This window comes from Lichenostomus cassidix, chromosome 10 (genome assembly GCF_008360975.1).
Source record: "Lichenostomus cassidix isolate B80296 chromosome 10, HeHo_3.0, whole genome shotgun sequence".
In the NCBI taxonomy this organism is placed as follows: Eukaryota; Metazoa; Chordata; class Aves; order Passeriformes; family Meliphagidae; genus Lichenostomus; species Lichenostomus cassidix.
In genome coordinates, this window is record NC_139491.1 from 18,485,939 (window position 1) to 18,507,424 (window position 21,486).

Consider the following 21,486-nt stretch of genomic DNA (forward strand, 5'->3'; position numbering starts at 1 on the left):
TCGTCCCAACCTTTATTTCCCCTGCCCAGCCTCTGCGGGAAGTTCAGCGCAAACCTCGTGCTGGCCGCAGCTTCTCCCCAGCGCCCCAGGCTGCACAAAGCCACCAACCCCCGCGCCTTCCCCTTGCGGGAGGAGGAGGAGGAAACCCAAAAAAAGACCCAAAACCCCCCAGAAAAACCTGCAAGCGCCGGAGCTCAGGTGCTAAGTGGAGCGGGGGGGTGTTTTATTCCATGTTCCCTGCAAGGCCCGCCCTCCTCGCGCCATTGGCTGGGCTGGCTGCTTTTGTAGAGGGGAGAGAGATGCAGCTGCCTGCCTGCCCGGCTCCCGCTCTCGGCTCGCTCCCGGACTAGCAATGGGCAGCAGGAGGTGGCCGCTCGCCCTCCTGGTGGCCCTGTGGCTCGGCCAGCTGGGCGCGTGGGCAGCGGGGCGCGCCAAGGTGAACCCCAGGATCATCGCGGCTCCCCAAGGTGAGTCCCGGGCTGCGCCCTGGGGATGCGGCTGCTCCCTGCGCCGGCTCTTTCCTACCTGGGGCTCGTCCTTTGAGCAGAGTTGGTCTATTTTTATTTCTTTTGTTTCCTCGGGGGGGCTTTTGGCTCTCCTTCAACCCAGCTAAAACGCCTGCGGGCTCAGGCTGCTGGCTTTTAATTGGATTTTTAGATCGTTCTTGCCTTTTTTATGGTTTAAAAGCGTTTTCCTACGAGCTGGGGTTATTGAAGGCTGTCAAAAAGCGCTTTTTTCCCCCTATCAGCTGGGTGTATTAAAGGCTGTCAAAAGCTCTGAGGCAGCCACAGGACACATTTCCCCTAACTCGTCTCCAGAAATGAGAAGTGTATTTACATAGTTAATGCACTTATTCATCCCATTTAACTCGCCCTGCCTGCCGCAGATGAGTTTGGTGAGCAAACATTTGCAGAGAACCTCTGGTCTCTGGGAAAATTTATAAACGGCACGTAAGGACTTTGTACCCAGGCTGGATCTCGGCGAATCCGAACAAAGAAATGTTTTCAAGCTCCGAGCCCAGCCTTGGTGCGCCGGCGATGGTTTTACCCCGTGCTCCCCGAGCTTTGGGATGGATCCCCTCCGGGCTGGCTGGAACAAAGCCCCCGTTGGCTTGGGCTGGGCGGGCTGAGCTCTGCGGCACAAGGGCCGCTCTGTGCTGCCCATCCCCTGGCAACTTCCGAGAACACCCATTTCCCCGCTTCGTTCCGTGCCATCTGTTGTCCCTCTGCCGGCATTGCTGTGCCCTTCCCCGGGCTGGGAGCGCGGGGGGGCGGCGGTGGTGGCCGTGTGCGCCGCTCGGAGGTGGCCTCCGCTGTCACCTTGTCACACAAAGGGGGGAGAGGCACCGGCGCGGAGGGCAGGGGAGGTTGCTCCGCTATGGCGTCACCGGTGGCGGCTGCAGGCAAATGCTGTGGCCGGGAAAAGGGAGTGGGAGTGGGGCAGGAGGTGCTGCTCCATGGATACCCCCCGCCCTGAGAGGGGACGGGGGCTGCAATTCAAATGTTGGGGTTTGGCGTGGCTGGCAACGCCGGTCCTGGAGGGAAGGGCAGGGATGGAGCGCCTGGTTCCCACCTGTGTCCGTGCATGACGCTGTCATTGTCCCTCACCCGAGTCAGGGTGGCACTGAAGGCTGACGGCACCTGTCACCGAAACCAATTAGCTCTGGGACACTCACCTGCTCGGCTCATCTCTGTTGCGCGCTTTAATTATTTCGGAGCGCTCCGAGGGCCCCAGGCCAAGCGGGATTGCAGTCAGGGAGGGACGGGAGCGGGCCGTGTCCTATTTACCGCCTCCCGCTTTCCTTGGAGTAACCTCCACCCTCCACAAGTAGGGCTGTGGGTGAAGGAGCAGCGTGGGGAGGAGGAGGAGGGTGGAGAACCGAGGCGGGAGCTGCTGCGGCCGAGCAGCCCGGGCGAACTTCCCCATGCCCCGGGCAAGCTCAGCATGTTCGGGAAAACCGGCGCTCAGCACGTGGCTGCCGCAGCTGCAGCCCCGCTCCCAGCCCGGCCCTCGCCGTCAGGGGGGCGATGCAGCCGCAGGGCTGATTTCCAGCTCGGCCCCCGTTCCGGGGGTGGGGGATGGATGGAGAGCGGCGTTGCGGGCCGTTCCCGGCGCTGCGTTTGCAGTGGTGCAGGGCTGGCCCCGGCGCTGGGCTCTGCGGGAGCTGGCAGCTCTCCCCTAATTAAATTTCTTACACGCCACGGCCCCGCACCGGCAGCGAGTGATGCGGCTCGGCAAAGGCACCTCCACGTGCTCCGGGGAGGGTGGGGGGATGGATTTCTGGAGCTGGGCAGAGCCAGGCTCTCTCCAGGAGGGATCCCTCCCTGCCTGCAGTGCGGGGGCACCGCAGGAAATTGGGCAAAGCTGCAGCTGCCTTTCCATCTCTCAGCCTTGCTGTCCCCACCAGCACCGAGCCCTGCGAGTCTGTGACACCAAAAGTCTTATTCGGCTGGGTTTTGGTGGATTTGGTGACATCTGGATTGTCCCTGGGTCCGCCGGATCCAGGCAGAGCCCTGCCCTGCCTGCAGGTCGCTGGACCACTCCGCTGTTTCACCCCCAGTTCCCGATGTGAAACGGGTGAGGGGACGTGGTGAACTGGGACAAAATGTCACTGGGCTGAGGGGACACAGTCCTGAGCTCGGACCTGCAGACAAAGGAGCAGAGTGGGCCTGTCTCGGTGCTTGGAGCTCCTGGGTTAATAATTCCCATCACTTCGGAGCTCAGTGTTCCGCAGCCCTGCCTTCTAAAGCCGCCCGGAGGCTCCAGCCCTGCCCTGCCTTATTTCGTGTCCCCGATGCCCCAGCCCGGGGCGGAGGAAGGGACCTGCTTGCCCCAAGGCTCAGCGCAGTTCCGTGGCCCCTGGAGCCCTGCCAGCAGCCCGTGCAGGTGGCCAGCTCCTGGCCCAGCGGGCGAGCAGCCACCGGCCAGCACTCCTGACTCTGCAGAGTTCCTTCTTCTCAGGGAAAGGGCAAAGGTCAGCTCCACATCACTGCTGCAGCTCAGGCACCTTGGGTCATTTCTGCTGGCAGGGCCTTTGCCCTGTTCCTCTGCACTGCCCCGGGGCTGGCTACTGACTGCTACCCTTCCCCGTGTCGCGATATGGGAAGATGCAAACACTGCTGCCCTTCCCCGTGTCCCGATATGGGAAGATGCAAACACTGCTGCCCTTCCCCGTGTCGCGATATGGGGAGATCCAAGTGCCGAGTTCCCTCCGGGCTGAGCTCAGCGCCAGGGCTGGCTTAGCGCTCCATCCTCCCTTCCCTCCTTTCCCATCCTCCCTGGATTTTTCCAGCCAAGCGCTGCCCGTCCAGGTTTCTCTTTGGGAAAAGGGCAACCCCATCCCACACGGAGTTGTCGCTGCTCGGCGCGGATCCCGCTTTTCCCCCGCATCCCGCCGTGTCGCGGGGCCGGGGGGTGGCAGCGGGAGGGGACGCCCCAGCCTGGCTGTCTCCTGACCGGAAAGTCACCGAGCATCGGGAAAACGCTGAGCGTGGCAAGGAGCCCGCGGGCTGGCTCGGGCTGCTGCAGCCCGGGGCCTCTGCAGCGCGGGCTCGGCTGGAGCTGCTGCCAGCTCGGCGATTCGTCCCTGCTCACCCACACGTGCACGGATCCCAGGAAAACTCGGCTGTTTGCGTTTACACCGCGGGGCGGGATGCGCCGGGGCTGTTTAATTAGTCCCAGCTCATTAGCAGGTGAGCTGGAAGCAGCGAGGAGCAGGTTGTGAGATAAGCAGGTCCCCGAGGGAAAAGGAAGATTATCCAATTGACCCTTGGCTGCAGCCCGCCCCGGGATCCAGCGGGCCGCTGGAATGGCAGCTCTGGGAATCTCACAGCTCCCGGGCTTTGCTGGGCTCGGCTGCCTCTTTTCCCGGGAAAGCTGTGTCAGCAGGGCTGGCGGGGAGCTCTCCGTGTCCCCCGAGCTGTGTCCCTATGGAACCTTCTGGAAAGGGCTGCTTGGGGCAGGGATGGAGGGACAGGGCAAGGGGAATGGCTTCCCACTGCCACATTGGGATATTGGGAAGGAATCCTCCCCTGAGAGGCTGGGATGGAATTCCCAGAGAAGCTGTGGCTGCCCCTGCATCCCTGGAAGTGTCGAAGGCCAGGTTGGAGCACCCTGGTACAGTGGAAGGTGTCCCTGCCCCATGGGATGATGGGATGAGATGATCTTTAAGGTCCTCATCTCTTTCCTGCTGTGGCAAAACCAGGAATTTTGGTGCCAGCAGCAGCTTTTCCTCCTCAGTGACAGCATCTCCGGGTTCTTTTTGTGGTCCCGTGGTGTGAAACATCTTGGTAGGACACTTTCCCACGAAGCTCTCGGAGCATCACCATTTCCAGGAGAAAGCTGCTCGCTTTCCCAGCAGTGCTATTTTCTCCTTTTCACAGGGTTGGGGGATGCTGGGAGAAGAAAACGTTGGTTGGGGAGGAAAAAAAAAAGAGAAAAAAAAGAAAAAAATATGTTTTGCTGTGCACAGATTGAAAAAGAAGAAAAAGCAAACCAAACAAATGGAGTGAATCACAGCCACCTCCTGTCGCAAGAGCACGACACAAAAACAACAGGCAGGGGAGGACTTGTGGAAGTTGTGGCTGGAAAAGGGAGCCAGATGCCAATTCCTGACCACTCTCCCAGCTCTGTGCCAGCTGGTTTGGGGACAGAACGGCTGGAAATGGGCCTGGGAAGGTGCTGTGCTGCAGTTGCTGCAGTCAAACTCGGTGCCTTAAATGGGACGAACTAAATTTAAACCGGAATGCTGGAGTACAAACTCAATCTAAATTTGAGCACGGAATCCATCTAAGTGCGGAGTGCGAGGTGCTTTTTGGGGAAGGTTGTACCGGGAAAAAGGGCTGGGGAGGTGAGCGAGGAAATGGGTTTTTTGCAGCCACCTCCATCCCGTGGCATGTGGCTATTCCCGGCCGCTCCAGGAATAGGGTTGGTTCCTCCTGCCGAGCCCTCTTTTCCTGCCAATCCCAGCTCCACCCGCACCGCCGTGGGAGTGCCACCGGAGCGGGATGTGGCAGCATCTGCCGTAGCTCCGGAGCGCTTTAGGTGTGGAGGGACAGCTTTGGGGTGATAAATCCCGCCCTTAGTGACAGCTCTGCTCTGTCCCTCCTGCAGCAATAATTCCACATCTCATTACCCACCAGGGTCAAATATTCCCCAGGGGAATGTGTTGGTGTGGGAGGGAGAGGGCGCCGCGAGTTTAAGGAGTTCTGGGAGTTTCCTTGAGGAATTCACGACCAGTCCCAGCCGGACACCTGCCCTGGGGCTGCCCGCGGCTTTGCTGCTATCTCGGTTTTGGGCAGTCTGGACCGCCCGTCTGGTTTCACATTCCTGCCCCTGAGCCTTTCCAAGGCTGGGGAATGCGGGGCTGCGGCCGGGGCTAGACGTGAGGGGAATGGGGATCCTGTGCTCGGGAGGGCTCCGTGCCATTCCCTGGCACAACCCCAGACCCTTCTAGAGCTCCTTGCAGGTGCAGGAAGCCTCCAGGGTGGGAAGGGCACGGCAGAGAATTCCCGATCCCGCCAGGAAGCGATGGCTGTACGCATCCCATCTGTGTTCCGCAGGGATAAAAACTCTGCATCTGCCCACCTGGAAACCTCTGTGGAGAACTTCACGGCTTTGCTCGCCCTCTTCGCACCCCTGGGCTGGGAGAACCTGCCCGGGAAGGGTTTTCCAGCTGCAGAGAGCTGGGATAGCAAAGCCAGTGAAGCGCAGTTGTTTCGCTGGTGGATGCTGATGGAGCTGCTCGGGGCAGCTTTTCCCCTCTGGAAAAGGCCTTTCCTGGGATATCAATGCCTGGATCCGGCCTGGCCGGGGTGGGAGGGGCTCCCCGGGTCCCGCTGAAGGATCCTTTGTTGCCTTGACACAACATCCAGCGGTGCTTGTGCCATTGTTCCGCCGGAGAAAATGGATAAAATTCCATAATCACAGCCTGCCAATTCCCAGCTCCCGCCGGGAGCGCGGCACAGCCTGGGACCTTTTCCTTTGGAAAGTCACAAAACCTGGCTCGAAACGCCAGCCCTGCGAGCCGCGGGGTGCAGCGGGCCGGCCGGGAATGCCGTACCTGCCGGATGGCAGAAATGCAGGCAATCAAAGGCTCCGGCCTCGCCTTGCAGCTCCAGTGCTGCATAATGATGGGGGGGAGAGCGGGGCCGAGTTAGTATTCATGGAATTGCTGCCGAGCCTGCCAGGCAGGGATTCGCTGTTTAATGAGGAGAATTCCAGCATTCCTGGAGCGCGGGGCGAGCGGAGCCCCCGGCTTTGAATCCAGGCCTTGTTCCCGCCGGGATGCAGGTTAGGGGTCTCTTTTGTTGCTCGCTGAGTGGGTGGTTGGGATCGATTCCAGCTTGGAGGCCTCTCGGAGAGGGGATATCGACAGCACAGCTCCCACCAGAGCTTCTCAGCGATCCCAAACCCAGCATCTCATTTGGTTTTTACCAAGCCAAAAAGGGATTTTTTTTCCTCCCCCATTCCTGCCCCAGCTCCCCCCGAGGCCGCTGCCAAGGCGCTCCCAGAAATAGCTCGGGAATGGGTGATGCGCCAGGATATTTGCCTTTGGAGTGTGACTCCGAAAAAAAAGCGCATTTGTCTGCTCGGAGAGTGCTTTCCGAGCGCGGCCCTGCCGGGCATCGGGATGGAGAGCTTTTGTGGGATGGATCCCGGGTAATGCGGGCTGAATTGTTTCCCTGGCTTCAGAAAAGCCGCGGATGGATGGCAGGGATCTCTCCAGGGCAGGGCAGAGCGAGCTGCCCGTGAGTGCAGGAATAGGGGGGGAAGGAGCCGGGGAAAAGCAGGATGTGCTGGGAATGCAGCCCTGGAAAAGGGTGGAAAAGCCCCGCTGAGGGAGGATGTGGATGTTGGTGGTCCCAGCCCTTCCCTTCGAGGGGAGCTGGGAAGCCTCGGGGAGGCAGAGATAAGATGAGAAGAGATAACTCGGAGCTTTCTTGGCGGGCGATGAGGAATCGCTGCTCATCTCCAAAGCGGCTCGGGGGCACGGCAGGATGAGGAAACCCAAATTAACCCCGGGCCGTGCCTGGCTGGGATCTCGGAATGAGCGAGAGGAGTGAGATGTGTCAGGCTGGGCCGCAGGAATGCGGGGGTTCAGCTGCACTTCCCCCCCAGGCCTTTCACATCTCTTTTTTTAGGGTTTCCCGTAAGCTCCTGGACCCCTTTTCCGGGGGTTCAGGGCTGTGTGTCCCCCCAGCCCCTCTGCCCTCACCCAGTGCTGGTTCTGAGCCAGGAGCTGGAGCTTCCCTTGGCTCCCAGATGGAAAATGCAAAGGAAAGCAGCCCAGGACCCAATCCCTCCCTCCCGGCTCGGCCACTTTCAGGAACCGCAGCCTTTCCTGCAGGACGGAGGGAACGGGGAAATTCCGGTCAGGGCTTTTACCCGCCCCGGGCTGGTGGGAAAGAAAGCACTTTGGAAAACCTTTTAGCCGCTCCATCCTTTCTGGGCACGCTCCCGGGGTGCTGCAGTGGGAAGGCCAGGCCGAGGAAAGGCAGTGCCGTGACCACCTGGTTCCTGCCCCGGGGGAACGGGAGAGGAGGGGAATACGTGGGAATGCCTTTGGAATTCGTGGGAAGCGATGGATAATTGCAGCAGGAGTCGCTGGTCCACATTCCAGCCTCCTCCAGGGGTGGGATGGACACGAGCTGGGAGCTTCTCATGTTCCCTCGGACACCAGGAGCAGGGAATGTCTCACTCCAACGAGAAATGTTGTCACCCCTCTGGTTTCCACGGCTGCTCCACAGCAGTGTTTTGGGGTCCCTAATCGCTTTAGGGAGAGCAGGAAAGCACTGACCCCTCCCGAGCTGTGGCACCACCAGCTCCTGGCCACTCCAGCCAGCTCCGAGCCCAGCAGGACTGGACCAGGAGGGAGTGAAAGCAGGAGCAGGATGATGTTTGGAGCCGGGGGAAGCTCTGAGGGGTTGGAACAGAAACCTGGAGGTGTCGGTTCTGCTCTGGTTCTTCTGCTTCCCTTGAGAAATGACGCACGATGGGGCACGGGATGGGCCGTGGGGCTGCCCTGATCTCCGCGGGGTAATCCCACAGCCTTTCCAGGCCTCTCCTTCTCCAGAGGGGTGGCTGGAATCCCCAGCCCCGGGGGATTCTCGGGGAGCAAGGACCCAGCTCCTGGGGTGCAGGTGGCAGAGGCTGGGGGCAGGAGGGAGCAGCGGGGAGGAAGTGGCCTCCCGTTTCTCGCCTCTTGCATTTCTCGTTTCACCTCCTTCTCAAAATCAAGAAATGTCTCACTTTTCACGAGGTGCGGTGGCGGTGGCGTGTCGGGGACCTCGCAGCCACAACCCTTCAATTATTCCGTGGCAGGTCTGAGCAAACTCGCCCGAAATGTTCCTCCCGAAACGTCTCATTTACAGTCAGATTGTTCCTATAAAAATCCCCACTGCTGCGGGGTGCCAGGAGCCCGCCAGGCTGCCTGAGGCATTCATCCCATGGGAAAAGGACACTCCTGGCTGAGCAGGGCTCTGGGGAGCAGCTCCCTGTCCCCTCTGTGTCACGCTGTTCCCTCGTGTCACTTTGTTCCCTCTGCGCAAAGTCACGCTGGGAGGAAAACTTAGCGCACCAGCTCCTTGGAGACATATTTCCTCTTCCTGAAATGCCTCAATTTGGGAATTTATAGATCGTCTAAAAAAAAAAAAAAAAGAAAATAAAGCAGCTTGGTTTCCTGCTGGCATCCGTGGTGGAGCTGAGCTGGGGGGGAAGGCAGCGTGGGTGGCAGTGGGGTGGGGAGTCCAGCCCTGCTCCAGGGATGGAGGGGACCCTGACGTCCCTCTGGGTGGCTGCTGTGACTCCCCCAGGGGACACGGTGGGGCTGGGATTTGTCCGAGCAGGTGGGAAATCCAGGGCTTGTCCTGCCAGCCAGCCTGGCCTGAGGGAATCACGATTCGGGAGGGTGAGGCAGGAGCTGGGATTGAGCTCTGACCCCAACCGGGGTGACTCAGGCGGCGGACCTGAATCACATTCCCGGGACAACTCTGGACCTGAGCTGCTCGTCACTCATCCTGCATTCCCCCTTTGGGAACAGGGATCGGTGTCACCCATCCCAATTTCCCAACAGCCGCGGGGATGATGCGGAGAGCCCGGGGCAGCGGTCCTGACTCAGAGCCGGGATGAGGGCACAGGTGCATGGATGACATCCAGAGGATGTGGGATATCTCCACATTCCCAGCCCCTGAGTCAGCCCGACGAGGCGGCTTCTCCTTCTGCCGAGCCCGGCTGGATCGCGCCGAGCCGTGCTGTCATCGAGGTCGGAATCTGTCAGGGCGATGGGAAGAGGAAGGAAGGAATCCAAGGCGGGGAATATTTGGAGCAGGAAGGGCTGCGAGCGGTGGCGGAGGCAGGAGCGTGCCCGCCGTGGGTGGCGGTGCCATCGGGGCCGCGGTGACTGACAGCGCTGCCACGCGTCACGGCGACAATTCCCGCCGGGACTGCCAGGGCTCGGCACCGCGCCCGCGTCAATCCCGGTTCTCCGTGTGCCGCTGGTGGCACAGCCCCGCGTCCCACGGCGGGGCAGCTCGGCATGGCACAGCGCGGCTGGGGGCAGCGCAGGGGCCGTGCGGGAGCGGGAGAGAATTCATCCCAGGGAGCAGGCAATCCCCGGGAGCAGGCAATCCCAGGCAGCAGGCAATCCCAGGGAGCAGGCGAACTCCATACCCCGCTCTCTCACCCCAAATTCCAAGGTGATTCCCACCCAGAAGGAGCTGATGGGCAGCGAGTGAAGGATCTGCCCCTGGCCAGCTCCCAAGCCCCAGCAGGCTCTGCTCTCATCCTGCTCCCACTCTAATTCCTCCCCAGCTTTATTCCAATTCCTGACTTGAACCTGTTAGAGAGGAGCCACGACCGGCATTCCCGCCGAGCTCAGCCCCTCCCGGTGCCGGGAGCAGCGCTAGCCGGTGACTCAGGAGCGTCTGGGCTGCGGGAGCTGCTGCCAGCCGGCAGTGCTGGAGCGCCGAGAGGGAAGGCGGAGCTGACTCAGCCCCAGCCGGGCCGGGGCGGTGGAGCTCGCCTCGAGAGGCTGCGGCAGCTCCGCAGGGGAGAACAGAGAGCTCTGGGATGTTCTGGGATGCTCTGGGGAGATCTGGGAAGATCTGGGATACTCTGGAAAGCTCTGGGATGCTCTGGGATGCCCTGGGATGCTCTGGGGTGCTGTGGGATGCTCTGGGGGTCAGAGCGGCGTTGGCTGTGTCACCAAAGCAGTGTCCCGATGGGAAACGGGATGGCTCCGTTCTCCCCACCGCATCCCGGTTCCCACCCCTGCTCGCTTCCCTCATCCTTCCGCGATGCCCTGGGCTCCCTCCGTCCCTGATTTGATATTCAGCCTCCCCTCCCCGCTCTGCCGAGCACAAAGCCGCCCTTTCTGCCGCTCCTCCCGCCGGAGCAGGGACATTTCCAGGGACAGAGGTGCCATTGATTCCGGCGCTGGCTGCGGGGCTGGCAGCAAATGCCGGGCACGGGGGCTCGGCGGGGTCAGCCAGGCTCCGGGAATGAGCCCTGTGTCCCCCGGAGCTCCGGGGTGGGATTTGGGAGCGAGGGTGACGGCAGGGTCAGGCCTTGCCCCTTCCAAGGGGTCCAGCCTTTATTCCCAGTGTCAAAAGCAGCTTTGGACTCGGCGGGAGAGACGTGTGCCATTCTTTGGGGACATAATGGGACACTGCCCCGTCCCTAGCAGTGCCCAAGGCCAGCTGGACAGGGCTTGGGGCAGCCTGGGGTGGGGGAAGGTGACCCTGCCCTTGGCATAGGATAGGAACTGGATGAGCTTTAAGGCCTCTTCCAATCCCAACCATTCCATGATTTCATGGTCCCGTGGGCCATTAGATGTCCTTTCCCTCCTCACCTCCAGCTCCTCAAGGTGTTCAAACCCCAGACCCCCAGTTTGGGGGTGCAGAGTGGCTACCCCCACCCTGCCAGGGGAGAAGAAGAGGGGAAGGGGATGAAACCACCTCCCTGGCTTGGGAGTTGCTCTGCAGGGTTTGGGACCAGTTTTGTGGGGTTTGGGACCAGCTCTGCAGGGTTTTGGATCAGCTTTGTGAGGTTTGAGGCCACCTTTGTGGGGTTTGGGGCCAGCTTTGCAGAGTTTGGGACCAGTTCTGCAGAGTTTGGGACCAGCTCTGCAGGGTTTGGGACGAGTTTTGCAAGGTTTGGGACCAGCTTTGCAGGTTTGGGGCCACCTGTGCAGGGTTTGGGACCAGCTCTGCAGGTTTGGGACCCCAGGCACCCCCTTTGGGAAGCCGTGAGCTCCCTCCCCGTGCAGTGAGCTCAGCCCAGGCTCGCCGTGGGCCCTGGCTGGCAGCGCTGTTTATTCCCAGCTCGGATTCCCAGAGGAATCCCGGGGGAGCTGCAGGATAAACAACAACGCCGGCGCGGCCAAATGATTGTTTAGGGCTCGGTTGTTTTCGGCGCCGTGGAGAGCAGCGTGGCCTTGCAGGTTGGCTCGGCTCTCCCGGCTCCAGGAACATCCAGAAAAGGCTCCAAAATAGCCCCAAGGCAGCAGGGAAAAAGCGTGGGAGAAGGTGAGGTGGAGGTGGAGGAGCTGCGAGGGTGGATTTGCCCGGATTTACAGCGATTTTGGGGCTGGAGGTTACAAAATGAGTAAAGTTTGGGGAGGTGTGGGCAGAGCTGCTCGTGGTGTGTCAGCCATGGGGTCAAAGCGCTTTCGAGGCTCCCCACGAGTGGGGTTTTGGGGCCTGCTGGGAAGGGAGAGGGGGAAAAGGGATTCCTTTTCCTTAAAAGGAATTCCTGTCCTGGCAGGCTGAGACTGAGCCTGGGAGCTGCAGGATCTCCCTGAAGGACTCCATGGCAGCTCCTCCAACTAAGGCTCTGCAGTTTTCCCAAATCCTTGGGCACACGAGAGGCAGGGAGGGCTGGGCAGGGATCAGGATCCTCTCCTGGCTGAGGGTCCCACCCTGTCCCCACAGCCCTTCCCAAACCTGCTCTGGAGGGTCCTGGCAGCTTCCCCAAGCCCTGCTGGGGGAATTCTGCTGTTCAATCCCGCAGGGATGAGGAGGTGAGGAGGTGGAGGATGACGCCTCAAATCCAGGAGGAATTCAGTAGCCCTGGTGAACTCTGATCAGCCTCTTGGCCTCTCCTGCCCGGCCCAGTGCCAGCCCCATAAATAGACAGGGCCACGTGCCACCCGTTAATTGCCCAATTAATTGCTGGCAGCTGCCAGCTCCAGAGGCATTCCCAGCCTTGCCAGGGCACGGTGAATCCCAGGGATTCCCAGGGATAGACAAGGTTTGGATCCCCAGGTTTTCCCATCGCTCCAAGGCTGTGGGAAGGGATGGGATCAGCAGTTCCCCCAGCTGATCCCTGACCGTTGTGCCATCCCCAGGTGCCAAGGAATATGTTTTCCCGCGGAGGGAGAAGTTCCCGGTGTTCTTCCACCAGGAGAACACCTCCTCCATCTTCGTCGGCGGCGAGGGGAGGCTCTACTACTACGACTTTGCCACCCGCGAGAACTACACGGTGAGGAGGCTCTGCTGCTCAGTTTGCCCCCAAAATCCTACAAAAACCATCCCGGATCCATCTCCCAGCCCACATTCCAGGACTGGAAGGGCCTGGTCTCTGCCCAGCCAGCCAGGAAGCAAAATCCCACCAGGAAGGAATGGCTGCAGCAGGGAGAAATCTCCTGGGCTGGCCGTGGGTGGGTTTTTCCCTGGATGTGATCCCTCTGAGCTCCTTGCTGCCCCAAAAAAAATCCTACAGGAGGATTTTTCCCATCAAGGATCCTTTTTCAAACATGAGAGGTGACGCTCAGGTTCTGTCACTGCGGAGAAGTCACAATCCCCTTCTTTTCCCCTGCCAGAGCTTTTCCTCCCAGGCAGGAATTTCTGAGCTGGGCATGGAGTCAGGAGAGCAGGAAAACCCCACAGTTGGTATCTCCTGACCTCTTCTCATCCTTGCCAGTTTTGGGTCCAAATCCCTTCTTTTGGTGTTCCCAGAATGCTGCAGTTCCTGTTCCCACCTCCCCTTTCCCACCAGGATCAATCCTCTTCCCAAATGCCTGGATCCTTCCAGGGATCCAGCCCAGCCTTCCTGAGGGATTTCAGACACCCAGGGTGGGCTAAAGGACGTTTTGCAGGGTTTAATGGCCTCGTAGCACTCTGACCCTGCATCTGGCCAGCTTGGAGAATGCAGGAATTCAAGCTTTTCCCTCTTTTTCATCCCAGGAAGAGTTCCCAGTGCAAAGCGAAGCCCAGTGCGTGCTGTCTGGGAATTCGGTAGGTGCCAAACAGTGGGATGGGGAAGGATGGAGGGTTGGGGTTGAAGGGGCTGTGTGTGGTCCTCATGTCCAGGCATGGACAGGGTTTGGATCCCCAGGGATGGACAGGGTTTGGATCTCCAGAAAATCCAGGAAAAACCTGGGAAGCCGTGTGGCACTGGGGCTTTCCGTGCCATTCCCAGCTCCTGTCCCCTCCCCAGGAGGACAGCCGGAATTACCTGACCCTGGTGGAGCAGTACGGCGATGGGCTCCTGGTGTGCGGGACTGGCGCCTGCTCTCCCACCTGCTGGAACGTGGTATGGATCCTTCCCTCGGCCGGAAAAACCCCGGAAAAGGCTGGGAAAGGCTGGCCTCCTGCTTCCTGTAGGTCCTGATCGCACTCAGGATCTGTTCTGTCCCTCCCCAGACGCACAGGAAGGAGAGCCCGCCCTGGGATGGGAGAGGGATCGCTCCTTTCACCCCTGACTCCAACACTCTCGTCGTTGTCGATGGTAAATCCCATATTTTCCCATTTTTTGGGGGTTGTGCCAGGCACAGAGGCTTCCTGGGATAAAAGAGACCCCGAGGGCTCAGTGCCCTGCTCGAGTTGGCTTTAGTGCTCCACGTTCTGTCCCCATGGAAGTGCACATCCCTTTAGGACACAGCATGGATGTTCCCACCTGGGGCATGGGAGGAACGTCGGGAACTGGGAGTGGGTTGGGTTGGGAGTGCCCTGCAGTGATCCCGCTGCTCCAGGCCTGCTGAGGAAACTTCCCAACAATCTGCCACCCTTTAAGGTGAAGGACTGGGGTCAGGACTGAGATTCCTGTCCATATCCACCATCCCTGCGTGTCCCCGTGCCCGGAAAATCCCACCTTCTTCCATTCCTTCTCCTCTCCCCCATCCCTCTGGATTTTCCTGCTGGAAACGATCCTTCCCGCCCCCCAGGCCAGGACATCTACTCCACCATCAAGAAGAGCCAGCAGAACGGGAAGATCCCGCGGTTCCGCCGGGTGCGGGGCGGCGGCGAGCTCTACACCAGCGACACCGTGATGCAGAGTGAGTGCGGGACATTCCCGGCGGGATCCCAGCTGGAATCTGGGTGGGGACATCCCTGGGCATTCCCTGCCGTGGGAGAAGCTCCAGAGATTCTCGTTGGGGTTTGCAGTGTGGGCTGCTCAGGGGCCCTCAGTGCCAGGCAGGAGGGACCCAGCTGTCCCCTCTGGCTGGGGGGATTTCACTGCTTCCCTTCTGTCCCAAACCCATGGAGAAGTGACTTCCCCTTCCCTGGGGGATGAGGAAATGAGGCTGTGACTTCCCTTTCCCCAGGGGATGGGGAAATGGGGCTGGCGAGTCCCTGGCGGGGCGGAAGGAAATGGGGTTGTGCAAAAGTGCCCGGCAGCTGCCCCAGGGCATTGGGCAACTTCCCCTGCGGGCAGTGGCTCGGGGCAAACCCCGGCCAGGGCAGAACCCCGGGGACAGGGTGAGGACACCGGGAAAGGACCTGCTCCACTTCCAGGAGGTGGTGTTGGCTTCCCGGTGACACCGGGAAATTGTTGGGGTAAAAAATGGAATCGAAACGATGCCAGGATAAAGCAGGGAGGGGGAAAGCAAAGCAAACCCGAGAGCCCCAGTGCTGCCAGGCTGATCCCTGGGCATTCCCTACCCTGTCCCCTTTCCTGATGAAATTCCTGATGAAATCCACGTGGCTCAGGCTGAGGTCTGTCCCTTCCCTTCGCAGACCCTCAGTTTGTCAAGGCCACCACGCTGCGGCACGAGGAGCCCCACCAGGACAAGATTTATTATTTCTTCCGCGAGGACAACCCGGACAAGAGCCCTGAGGCACCCCGGAACATCTCACGGGTGGCCCAGCTCTGTAAGGTACCTTGAGAATGGGAATGGGGAGCCAGGACAGCTCCAGGGGTGACAAAGGGATGTCCCAGCTCACCTGGCTCCCCTCTGAGTGGGGCCAGCCACACCCTTTGGCCTGGTGGGGGAGAGAATTCCCTGTTCTGCCTTGCTGGAGTATCAGAGGAATGGGATCATTGCAGTGCCCAGCACCAAATAAACCTCTGGAGCATCCCAAATTCCCCACCCGGGATTCATCCCTGGGGATTTGGGGTGTCCCCTGCCTGTCCCTGACTCCCTCCCCATGTCCCCCAGGAGGACAAAGGAGGAACCAGCTCCCTGTCAGCCTCCAAGTGGACCACGTTCCTCAAGGCCACCCTGATCTGCGTGGACCCTGTCACCAAGGGCAACTTCAACTGGCTGCAGGATGTCTTCTTTGTCCCGGCGGATGACTGGCGGCAGTCCAAGGTCTATGGGCTCTTCACCAACACCTGGTGAGCGGCCCTGGTTCAAATCCTTCCTCCCAGCCCTTTATTCCCTCTGGAAAACAGCCGGAGCAGGCACAGCCATGGACACGGCTGTAGAGGGTGTCCTCCTGACCCCATTTGTCCCCTCAGGGGAAGCTCTGCTGTCTGTGTCTACTCCTTTGGGGACATCGACAATGTGTTCAGGACATCGCGGCTCAAAGGCTACAACGGCCCCAACCCCGAGGTCAAACCTGGCCAGGTGAGGGTGGGGAGAAGCCACCCCACGGGGGGTTTGTGGGGTCCCGAGGCCAGGAGGGGTGGGCAGGGGAGGGGACACGGGGGAGGGGACACGGGGCAGGGGAGGATCTGAGTTTTGGGGATAAAAGGCGTCTGGATAAGGGCAGATGGTTCACGGAAAGCACGGGGAGAGAGGATCTCAGAGGCACCGGCCGCGGTGCCAGCTCCCCCGCGCCTCAGGGCTGGACTGTCACACATTGTCCCCTCCCGGCTCTGAGCGTCCCTTTTGTCCCCTCCGCCCGCAGTGCGTCCCCTCCGGGCAGCACACGCCGAGCGAGACGTTCAAGATCGCCGACAGCCACCCGGAGGTGGAGGAGCGGGTGGAGCCGCTGTGGCCGTGGCGGGGCCCTCTGTTCCACAACAAGCACCGCTACCGCCGCATCGGCGTGCACGAGGTGCCCGCGGCCGACGGGCGCCGCTACAACGTGCTCTACCTGGCCACAGGTGCGGGGACACTCCCGGCGCTGGGGACCATCCCTCCCTTCCCCGAGGGAAGCGGGGCCGCGTTCCCAGCCCGGCATATGCTCGTCAGGCGGGAGGAGCTGCCAAGTCCCGGCTGCAGCTTCCAGTTTGGCTGCGTGGGCACAGCCGGGCTCCAGGCAGGATCCCAGCGCGTGGGAGGGGCTGCAGCCGGCGGGGAGGGGGCGCAGACCCTCCCCGGGTGGGGGTTCGGGGTGGGGAGCAGGAATCCTCTCCAAAAGGAGCAGTTCATCCTTTCCCAGCCGTTCCATCCTTTCCCAGCAGTTCCATCATTTCCCAGCCCTCCCTAGGTGCTCATGATGGGGAGCAAGAATCCTTCCCAAAAGGAGCAGTTCCATCCTTTCCCAGCAGTTCCATCATTTCCCAGCCCTCCCCAGGTGGGGGTTCAGGGTTGGAGGCAGAGATCCTTTCCAAAATGAGCAGTTCCATCGTTTCCGAGTGCTTCCCCAAGCTGCGCTCATCCCTCGCTCTGCTCCGAGCTGGGATCTGCTCCCTGGCACTTGTGCAGAGACTTCCAGGGGTTTCTTAATCCCTGATCTGTGGTTAAAAGCTGCAGCTCGCTCTCGGTGGGCAGCGGGGGTTGGAGTATTGCCGGGTCTAAAGGCAGAGATTCCCCCCGGGAAGGGCTGGGCAGGACAGCGGGATGGACATGGAGTCACTGGGTTTCACCTTCCCCTGGATGATGGGGGAGAAGGGATCTATTTGGGAAGGGGAATCCACGAGGATTCCCGAGCCCTGTTCCCTCGGGATGCCTTCCTGGGCACAGCCCTGCCCTCTCCAGTTGTCTCCTCCCTGATCCTCACCAGGGCTCTGCTCTCTCTCCCCAGACAAGGGGTCCATCCACAAGGTGGTGGAGCTGCCCGATGGGGTGCAGAACATCATGGAGATCCAGGTGTTCCCCAACAAGGATTCGATCCAGGCCATGATCCTGGACCACGCCCGGGTGAGTCCCTGCTTGCTCGGGGGATGGAGAACACGGGGTTGGAAAAGCAGGGACAGAGGGGTCAGCGCCAGCCCTGGGGTGGGGGGAGAATCCCAGAATTATTTGGGTTGGAAGGGATCTTAATGATCATCCAGTCCTGCTCCCTTATGGCAGGAATAATTCCCACTGTCCCAGGCTGCTCCAAGCCCATCCAGCCTGGCCTTGGACACTTCCAGGGATCCAGGGGCAGCCACAGCTCCTCTGGGAATCTCATCCCAGCCCCTTCCCAATATCTCATCCATTCCTGCCCTCTGGCAGTGGGAAGCCATTCCCTGTGTCCTGTCTCTCCATCCCTTGTCCCCAGTCCCTCTCCAGCTCTCCTGGAGCTCCTTCAGGCCCTGGCAGGAGCTCTGAGCTCTCCCTGGAGCTCCTGAACCTTCCCAGCTCTCCCAGCCCGGCTCCAGCACAGAGGACCTCCACCCTCGGAGCTTCTTCATGGATTCCCTCCAGCATCTCCAGCTCCCCCCAGGTGTCCAGGGGACACGGAATGACCACTCCATCCTCTCCTCCCTGCAGGCCGTGCTGTACGTGGGCTCCAGCAGCCGCGTCCTGGAGCTGCCCATGGACATGTGCCAGGCCTACCGCAACAACTGCCACAGCTGCCTGCTGGCCAGGGACCCCTACTGTGGCTGGGCCAATGGCTCCTGCCTCTCGCTGGCCCTCAGCCGGTGCGTGGGGCTGTTCCTGCTCCTGATCCCGTGGGATGAGCAGCCACAGCCTCGCTGCTCCCATCCCTGGGGGTGTGGGGTGGTTGTGCTGTTCCCAAAGGTTTGGGGTGATCATGGATCTGTCCCTTCCTTGAGGGGTTTGGGCAGCCAGCCCTCTTCTTGTGCTGGGGCTCACAGTGGTCACCACTACCTGCTAACTGGGATGGGACAGGGGGGATTCCCACTTGACCCACTCATCCCACCCATCCCACTCATCACCCATCCCACTGGTCCTGCTCACCCATCCCGCTCATCCCACCCATCTGGGGGATTCCTCTTCCCGATATTCCCTTGGTGCTAATTCCCATTCCCATCCCTCAGGGAAGGACTCCAGAACCTGAACCTGGACTCGTGGCGAGGAACATGCCAGAGGGGCGATGTCAAGGAAGGTATGTGCAGGTGTCGTGGGTGAGGCAGGAATTGGTGGATTCTCCTGGATTTGGATGGGTTTGGATGGATTTGGATGGGTTTGGATGGGATATGGATGGGGTTGGGATGGGTTCAGATTAGGCGGGATGGGTTCGGATGGGGTGAGGTGTCACTGGGGAACTGGGAACACCTTTGGAATCATCACACCAAGCTGGAATCAGTGGAAATAATTTTTCCAAGCTGGGTGGGCAGGATTAAACTGGGAGAAAGATTAAACTGGGAGAAAGGATTAAACCAGACATGGGCTGTAACATCGGAATTGTGGAATGGTTTTGGGGTTGGAAGAGACCTTAAAGATTACCCAGTTCCACCCTTCCTGCTGTGGACATGTCCCTGCTGACCTAGCTGGTCTTCCCTTAGAGTTTGTGGGGAATCTGTGGGGAATCTGTGCTTGCTGGCCATCCCTCACCACTGTTCCCTCCCCATCCCCCTTTCAGCGAAACTCCGGGAAGAACAAAAACCCTCCAACAACATTTTTAATGTCAAGGCATGACTTTATTTTTTGGCCAGGATGTTGCTCTGGCCAGGATGTGCCACAGAAATCATTCCATCCACACATAGCCCAGGTGTGCAGAGACAATCCTTCCATGACTTTCTACAGTCAAAATCCATAGGACTTCATTGGTTAAATGTTCATTGGTCTAAAGTTGCGTCAGCCTTAGTATTTGGTTTCCTATTGGATCTGGATTGCTGTGCTTCTGATGTTAATTAGATCTTCATTCCTTGATTTTCTTACCAGTATTTTCCAGACTAGATGTCTTCAACTCTGCCAGAGGAGAATTATCCATATAATTTGGTGTTACATGTGTGCATTCCTTTAGTTATTTGCCGTTTGCTCTGGGCTAGATGACCATGGATGGCCGTTGATGTTCTGTCGATGGTTTTTATATTTTTGGGTATTTTTTTGGCCACTCCCCCTCTGCATGAAATACCAAACCCTTCAGGTCTCACCTAGAGGAACAATACCCTGCAAAGAAGCTCCATTTCCCTTCCTCAAGGCAAAGGTGAACAAACCAGACTGAAGTTATATACAAAACTTTTAAACTTCTGTGTTTCTCCCCCGCCCGCAGACGATTTCCGGAACATCTCGGTGCTGCCCTTCTCCCGCTATTACCTCAACTGCTCGGTCGAGTCGCACTACGCCACCTACAACTGGTACCACGAGGACGTGCTCATCAAGAGCTGCAACACGTCGCAGCCGCAGCAGGACTGCTTGCACTTCATCCCCAGCGTGGGCCGCGAGCACTACGGCCACTACGTCTGCGTGTCCGACGAGGATGGCTTCCGCCAGGCGCTGGTCAAGGAGCGCCTGCTCGACCGCCTGCGCTTCCTGTCGCAGAAAGGTGGCGCCGGTGCCACCCTGGTGGCCTCGTGGCTGCAGCTGCTGCTCGTGGTGGCGCTGGCGGAGCTGTTCCACTGACGGAGCCGTGCCGCCCGCCCTGATTTCTGCGGCTCCTTGGGTGTCGAGCTGCTCCCCGAGGGAGCTGGAAGAACCTCGGGGAGGAGGGGGTGACCGCAGGGCTCGGGGACGCGCGGTGGCCGCGGCGGCGGCGGCTCGATGCCAGCCGGGGCGCGGCTGTCCGGCGATGCATGCACTGACCCTCGGGGCACGGCCACTCCTTGCATGTGATGAAGAGGAGGAGGAGGAGCCGGCCCTCGGCCTCCGGACGCTGCCTGCCGAGGTTTTAGGGGATGACGCTGGGGGTGGCGGCGGCCGGGACACCCCCGGTGTCGCTCGCGGGTCTCCTCCCGCTCCGGAGGGTCTTCGGTTCGTTGTTTTTTGTTGGCAGCCGGCGTTGGTGTGGGAGGGAGGTCGGGAATCGGGGCCGGGACACGCCGGCGCCGCGTTGGGAATTTGCATGGAAAAGCCGCGGAAGGCGACTAGATTTGGGGTGCGGGGAAGGGGAGGTGGGAGCAGCGCCCGGAGCGGAGCGGGAGGCGCTGGGAAGGGTTGGAGACGCACAAATCAATCCTCCGCGGGCAGCCGGAGGGCATTTCCCGGGCATTCCCCACCCCGCTGCCGGCGCAGGGACCGGGCGTCCTCAGGGAACGAGGCTGCGGATCTCAGGGCCGGGGGTGGCGCCTGTCCCCGGCTGTGCCGCTGTCCCCCGAGGCAGGGGACGGGACAGGCCGGGGGGTCGCTGCCCTCGCGCTTCTGGAGGTCTCGGAGCGAGACTAAACTGTGAAACTCGGGATGCTCTCCCTGCGGAGGGGGAACAAACGTCCCCAAACCTTGGGGACATCCTGGCTCGTGCTTCCAATGCCTGTCCCGGCTCCTGCTCCGGGCCGCTCACTCAGGAGAGCTCGGCAGGTGCCACCGTCCCAAGGACAGCGGGCCGGAGCTTCCCACTGCACTACATTCCCGAGAAATTCCCCCGTCCCGAATCTAGGATAGCTTCTTACAGCCCTTCTCAAAGCACTTTAACTTTGTGGACTAACAGAATATTTATTATATCGACTGCTCATTACTGTACCGTAGGATTTTATAATATTACAGGAGGCGGGGTCGGATTGGAGGAGAGGGACAATAAAAAAGCCACGACAGCTACCAAAACCAACAACAACAACAACAAAACCCTTTCAGATCTGTAACCAAAGCGGATGGTTGGAATAAAGAGTGGAAAAAAGGTGTGTTTCTCACAGGGAATGATGAGGCCGGGGGATCTCCTCGCCTTTTCCCATGTCCTGTTCTCTCCTGCAGCAGCCCCAGCTCTGGGTTTGCAGCTCCTGCTCCAGGCTGGCGCCTTCCAGGAGCAAATCTCGGCTGGAAAATCCAATGGGGATACCGGGAAAGAGGGATGGGAACAGCGGCGGTGTTAACTCAGGATGTGCGACCATCCCCACACCTCCTGCCTGCGATGTGCCTGATTTTCAGCTGCTTTTTGGAGGAAAACGAGCTGATTTTTGATCCTGCGGGGGGAAAAGGGGCCGGAGGGAGGCAGGGAACGGCAATTCAGGCGTTGAGAAGGTGCGACAAAAGCGGGAGAGAACAAAGCCTTCCCTCGCCGCTTCCATCAAAGCCCCGAGGCACAAAGGCAGACCTGGCTCGAGGCTCATCCC

The 21,486-nt window shown here is 60.2% G+C and overlaps 1 protein-coding gene and 1 long non-coding RNA gene across 2 annotated transcripts; both read left to right on the forward strand.

Annotated features, from left to right (window-relative positions):
* Positions 1–294: 294 nt before the first annotated feature.
* On the forward strand, positions 295–20,987 carry SEMA7A (semaphorin 7A (JohnMiltonHagen blood group)). Its single transcript, XM_085071042.1, has 14 exons — positions 295–467; positions 12,347–12,480; positions 13,185–13,235; positions 13,438–13,533; positions 13,644–13,728; positions 14,165–14,275; positions 14,958–15,097; positions 15,380–15,558; positions 15,682–15,790; positions 16,074–16,272; positions 17,136–17,251; positions 17,807–17,958; positions 18,319–18,386; positions 19,497–20,987. The coding sequence occupies exons 1-14, from the start codon at positions 353–355 to the stop codon at positions 19,844–19,846; spliced, it is 1,905 nt and encodes a 634-aa protein (XP_084927168.1). The 5' UTR covers positions 295–352; the 3' UTR covers positions 19,847–20,987.
* LOC146432901 (uncharacterized) lies at positions 474–4,792 on the forward strand. Its single transcript, XR_014854369.1, has 2 exons — positions 474–3,692; positions 4,472–4,792. It is a non-coding gene; the product is annotated as an uncharacterized LOC146432901 (long non-coding RNA).
* Positions 20,988–21,486: the final 499 nt, after the last annotated feature.

What these genes read in the sequence shown, in the direction of transcription:
- SEMA7A (XM_085071042.1), top strand. Translation starts at nt 353, where the DNA reads ATGGGCAGCAGGAGGTGGCCGCTCGCCCTCCTGGTGGCCCTGTGGCTC. An exon ending in CAGCGACACCGTGATGCAGA is followed by an intron (nt 14,276 to 14,957) that starts GTGAGTGCGGGA and finishes TTCCCTTCGCAG; the next exon opens with ACCCTCAGTTTGTCAAGGCC. An exon ending in GAGGGGCGATGTCAAGGAAG is followed by an intron (nt 18,387 to 19,496) that starts GTATGTGCAGGT and finishes CCCCGCCCGCAG; the next exon opens with ACGATTTCCGGAACATCTCG.